This window comes from Zingiber officinale, chromosome 5B (assembly GCF_018446385.1).
Source record: "Zingiber officinale cultivar Zhangliang chromosome 5B, Zo_v1.1, whole genome shotgun sequence".
In the NCBI taxonomy this organism is placed as follows: domain Eukaryota; kingdom Viridiplantae; phylum Streptophyta; class Magnoliopsida; order Zingiberales; family Zingiberaceae; genus Zingiber; species Zingiber officinale.
Genome location: NC_055995.1, coordinates 31,682,941 through 31,688,738, shown reverse-complemented (window position 1 = coordinate 31,688,738; position 5,798 = coordinate 31,682,941). Strand labels below are relative to the sequence as shown.

At 42.9% G+C, this 5,798-nt stretch overlaps 1 protein-coding gene across 1 annotated transcript; it reads left to right on the top strand.

Moving 5' to 3' along the window:
• The first annotated feature begins 296 nt into the window (after nucleotides 1–296).
• LOC121987325 (NAC domain-containing protein 2-like) lies at nucleotides 297–1,565 on the top strand. Its single transcript, XM_042541180.1, has 3 exons — nucleotides 297–499; nucleotides 577–893; nucleotides 971–1,565. The coding sequence occupies exons 1-3, from the start codon at nucleotides 322–324 to the stop codon at nucleotides 1,421–1,423; spliced, it is 948 nt and encodes a 315-aa protein (XP_042397114.1). The 5' UTR covers nucleotides 297–321; the 3' UTR covers nucleotides 1,424–1,565.
• The last annotated feature ends 4,233 nt before the right edge of the window (nucleotides 1,566–5,798 follow it).

Sequence of the window (5,798 nt, the reverse complement as noted above, 5' to 3'; positions counted from 1 at the left end):
AACGATATACCTTGATTAATTTGTAAAAGTCATATTCATAAAATTGATCCAAATGAACGCACTCCCTAGCTCCATGCATCCTGTCAACTCGTGTTTACGTGACAGATGCATGCAGCGTCCGCCCTACACGTCCACATGTTTATTTTATGGGCAAATATTCGCGTATCTAATTCTAAGGATATATCGAGCAGGTGGTTTATGCGGGTAAAATCGACATTACGCTCAAGTAAACGGCAAAGACGGGGAACGATAAATACGTCGTCTCCCTCCGCCCTCGAGGAATTCCAAACCCTTCCTTCTCTCCTACTCCTTGCAACCGCTATGCTGCTGCTGCCGAAGCCCGTATCGCTGCCGCCGGGGTTCCGCTTCCACCCCACCGACGAGGAGCTCGTCCTCCACTACCTCCGCCGCCAGGTAGACGCTGCCGCTCCCTCCCCTTGGCCCATCTCTGTCGTCGCCGAGGTCGACATCTACAAGCACGACCCGTGGGAGCTTCCAGGTTAATTAGTACGCTTTGACCCAAAGCCTGTTGGGCGGCTGAACGCCACGACTCACGTCGATCTCTCTCTCGTGCAGGCAAAGCGACGTACGGGGAGCGGGAGTGGTACTTCATCACCCCGCGCGGCCGCAAGTACCCGAATGGATTCCGGCCGAACCGGGCGGCGGCCTCTGGGTACTGGAAGGCGACCGGGACCGACAAGCCGATCTACAGATCAGGCAAGTCGGGGGGCAAGCAGCCACCCATCGGGGTGAAGAAGGCGCTGGTGTTCTACAGGGGAAAGCCGCCCAGGGGAGCCAAGACTAACTGGATCATGCACGAGTACCGCCTCGCCGGTGCACACAGCGCCGATAGCTACAGGCCTGCGAGACCGATCACCGACTCCTCCACGAGGGTATATTATCTTCACGTCTTTACAACAAATCACCATCTCCTCGATAATCACATATATATAATTCCCAACGCATGCAGCTGGATGAGTGGGTGCTCTGCCGGATCTACAGGAAGAACGATCATCTCCAAGCGGTGGCTACGTCCACGAAGGATCGGGAAGGAACACTAAGCACGTATTTCGACGACGTTGCCAGTTCGTGGAGCTTCAAAGACTACTACTACTCGCTCGTCGGCGATTCGCCTGAGAATATGCAAACGGCGCCGGCGAACAGTCATATTAATGGCATCACCGACCTGGATGATCCACTGCAACAGCCAATGGATCTATCTGCGCTGGCCTCCGACGACACCGAGAGCTTGGTGAAGCGTCAGAGGACGATGCTGGAAGGGAACTTGAAGTGGCAGAACTGTGAATATGGTGGCTACAGTAATGACTTGGTACGACAGTTGGACTCCAACAGCTCCAGCTTTCTGGAGCCGCACTTTATAGACAAGCAATTGCTCCTGAACTCGCACTGGGGACTGCACTAAACAAAATATGCGAGCTTCCACTGGAACAGATCAGGAATAATGCTTTGGAAGAGAAACCACTTTTAGAATAGAGATAAGAGAAGAGAAACTACTTTTGAGAAACGATAATAGAAAAGGCTGTTATATATATAATTTATGGAGATAAAATAGAAATATTACTCTTTTTTTCTTTAAATGGATAATTTGCATCTCATGACTTTTATCTTTGAAAAAGTTTAATAGCTAGAGGGTACGGATTAAGCTAAATTAACCATTCGATTGAATTTTGATAAGTAAAACAATTTTAATCCATATAAAGAAAGGCTTGTATTGGGTCAGCTAGCCCTAATCTATTTAAAATTAGGGCCCACATAGATTCGAAATCAAAAGGGGCATTGGCACTTGATGAGTAAACACTATACCTCCTTATTTTTATGAAAGGGAATCTTCTTTAGCCATTCCAATGACCAAACAATCTAGGCATCTTTAGCATAGCATTTAGCTCCTCTTCTCTCGTAAGCATTCTTTTTTCATATGGTAGGTGTTAAAGGTTTGATGGTGCATGGGATTCGGGGCACTTTACATTTTTGAAAATGATTCTCATTTCATTATGAGCACCTTGCTTATTTTATCAATGGAATGAGCATCATAAGTAAGTGCATTTTGTTACTCCCCCTTAATTTGACCTCTCCCCCAAATTTTTACATGGGGTGTTTTATAATTTTTACTTAACTTATCATGTTTCTCCCCCTTTACCAATTATAAAAATACACTGAATACTTAGTTAAAAAAAAAATTCAAAAACATATGTAACCAAGAGAAAACTTAGACTTAGGTAATATACAATTAAAGAATGAAAAAAAAAATTATGTTAGGAGGATTTTTTTTAAAAAAAAAATATTTAAGAAGAAAAAACTATAGGATCGTTGCACTAGAGGGGGAGGGGGTGAATAGCGCTCATGACTAATTCGTTCGTTTAAAAAGTTGAGAAAAATATAAAGGAAAGCAAACAATGCTAACACGACCAAGATTTACTTGGTTCAGAGCTTATGGCGACTCCTACTCCAAGACCCGTACGTGAGAGTGCTTTCAATAGGTTTGATGGTGCATGGGATTCGAGGCACTTTGCATTTTTGAAAATGATTCTCATTTCATTATGAGCACCTTGCTTATTTTATCAATGGAATGAGCATCATAAGCAAGTGCATTTTGTTACTCCCCCATAATTTGACCTCTCCCCCATATTTTTACATGGGTGTTTTATAATTTTTACTTAACTTATCATGTTTCTCCCCCTTTACCAATTATAAAAATACACTGAATACTTAGTTTAAAAAAATTCAAAAACATATGTAACCAAGAGAAAACTTAGACTTAGGTAATATACAATTAAAGAATGAAAAAAAAAATTATGTTAGGAGGAGTTTTTTTTAAAAAAAAAATATTTAAGAAGAAAAAACTGTAGGATCGTTGCGCTAGAGGGGGAGGGGGAGTGGAGGGGGTGAATAGCGCTCATACCTAATTCGTTTGTTTAAAAAGTTGAGTAAAACACAGCAAAAAGAAAAACAGAAAGGAAAGCAAACAACGCTAATACAACCAAGATTTAGTTGGTTCAAAGCCTATGGCGACTCTTACTCCAAAACCCGTACGTGAGAGTGCTTTCAATAGGCAATCACTAATCAATTCGTAAAAATTACAAGTACAGTTTGAAATAATTATAAGTAATTCGAAAACTAAGAATACCGACGACTTTGTAGGATGAAAGCTTCAACAAAGTCATCGTCAGAGCTTTTGGATGTCGTCGAGGCTTTATCGGAGCAGTACACAAATGAAGAAGTCGTTCTGTATATTGTTATCAAGCTCCCAGTCGAATGTTGCTTATATAGGCTATTCTGGACGCCTGGAACCCCTCTGGGCGCCTGGACCACGTGTCTCGGCCAATCGATGCACTCCACGTTAGCTTGTGGATGACTTTTCAGGTCCGGTCGCCTAGACTGAGTCTGGGCTCCCGGACCGCCTGGGCGCCCCAGGGCGAGCCTAGTCCGAGCTCCCGGACTAGCTCCGGGCGCTCGGACCAACTCTTTCCAGTTTTTTGTTTTCTGTAAAATAAAGTTTGTGCAGGCAGTATAAAATAAATGTAAAATATGAATTTGACAGACTCTGATTGTCAGGTTCAAACTTTGAGTTTCGCTGAAACTATAGGTCGAACTGACGCTTACTGCTCCCTCTTCGGGGGAACGCGCCCTCACCTACTTCTCTCAGGAGAGTTTACCTTTTGCTAGATCGGTCCTCCACGACCGTCTGGACTTTTAAGTGTCTGAGACTTCAGGTCTTCATGTTGAACGTCCGCTCCACTGTGGTGTTCCAGGAGGAGTGAGTTGGGATAGGATCTCACACTCAGTTAGATAGTCACGAAACACATGGCTAAGGTATTCTCCACGTCGATCTGATCGAAGTATCTTAATACTCTTGTCAAGCTGGTTTTGTACTTCATTCTTGAATTCCTTGAACTTTTCAAAAGGATTCTGACTTATGTGTCATCATATACACATAACCATATCTACTGAAATCATCAGTAAATGTAATGAAGTACCTATAACCACCCCTAGCAGTGACATTGAAAGGTCCACATACATCACTATGTATAAGTCCTAACAAGTCAGTCGCTCTCTCGTTGTGTCCTCTAAAGGGAGTCTTGGTCATCTTGCCCAGTAGGCATGACTCGCATGTCTCATAAGATTCAAAATCAAATGAGTCCAGCAAACCATCTTTATGAAGTTGGGATAGGCGTTTGTCATTTATATGACCTAAGCAATAGTGCCAGATATAGGTTTGGTTCATGTCATTTGACTTGAACCTCTTGGTACTTATGTTATAGATAGGGTTTTCAAGGTCTAGAATATAGAGTCCATTCATCAGAGGTGCAGTACAATAGAACATATCATTTAAATAAACTGAACAACATTTGTTCTTTATTATAAATGAAAAGTCTTTCTTGTCTAAACAAGAAACTAATATAATGTTCTTAGTCAAAGCAGACACATAACAACAATCATCCAATTCTAGTACAAATCCAGAGGGCAAAGATAGAGAATAAGTTCCTACAACAACAGCAACAACCCGTGCTCCATTGCTTACGCGTAGGTCCACCTCGCCCTTCGTCAATGCCCAACTATTTCTCAGTGCTTTCACATTAGTACAAATGTTAGAAGCACATCCGGTATCTAATACCCATAATGAAGAAATAGATAGATTAACTTCTATAACATATATACCTGAAGTGGAAGTCCCACTTCTCTTCTTCTTAAGATCTTCCAGGTACACCTTTCTGTTCCTCTTCCAGTGCCCGGTCTGACCGCAGTGGAAGCAGGTAGCATCCTTGGCAACCCCTCCTTTGGGTTTCAGTGTCATGCCCTTGCCTTTGGCTTGGGACTTTCCTTTGCCTTTAAGTTTGCCCTTGCCCTTGTGCCTTTGCACCATCAGAATAGAGTTAGGCTTAACCTTCTTAAGGTTAAGCTCAGTAGTTCGCAACATACTAAGCAGTTCGGGCAGTGGCTTGTCAATTTCGTTCATGTTGTAGTTCATGACAAACTGACTATAGCTCTCTCGCAAGGACTGCAAGATCAAGTCAGTGGCCAGCTCTTGGCCAAGGGGAAACCCCAATCTCTGTAGGTTTTCTATGTACCCAATCATCTTGAGTACATATGGGCCTACGGGAGTCCCATCTTGTATCTTGCACTGAAACAGTGCCTTAGAGATCTCGAATCTCTCGTGCCTCGCTTGTCCTTGATATAGTTGACGAAGATGCTCAACCATATCATAAGCGCCCATCAACTCGTGTTGCTTCTGAAGCTCAGAGTTCATGGTCGCGAGCATGAGACAGGACACATCTAATGCGTCATCTTGATGCTTCTTGTAAACATCTCGATCAGCTCGCGTGGTGGTGGCAGGAGGTGCCTCGGGAATAGGCTGCTCCAGGACGTACAGTTTTCTTTCCTGAGTGAGAATGATTCTCAGGTTCCTATACTAGTCCAGGAAGTTAGCTCCGTTGAGCTTGTCCTTATCGAGGACAGAACACAGGGAGAAGGAATTCGTGTTTGACGACATGGCAATCTACAACAGAAAAATGCAGAAAATAAATATCATATTCTATTAATCATCTAATTAGGCCTTTAATTAAATGATGCTCCCACTGAATTATAGAATTCATGTGGGACAAGATCCACATCATACTATGCCCTGAGTTAGCTTTGGCTAAATCGCCCAAGACTTAGTATGATCGGTAGGTAACTAATTACCAATTACATCTCTATGCAACTCTTGTTTATAAGATCAATATCCGCATTTATATTAAAACTCGAGTTAGCTTTGGCTAATACGCTCAAGAGTTAATATA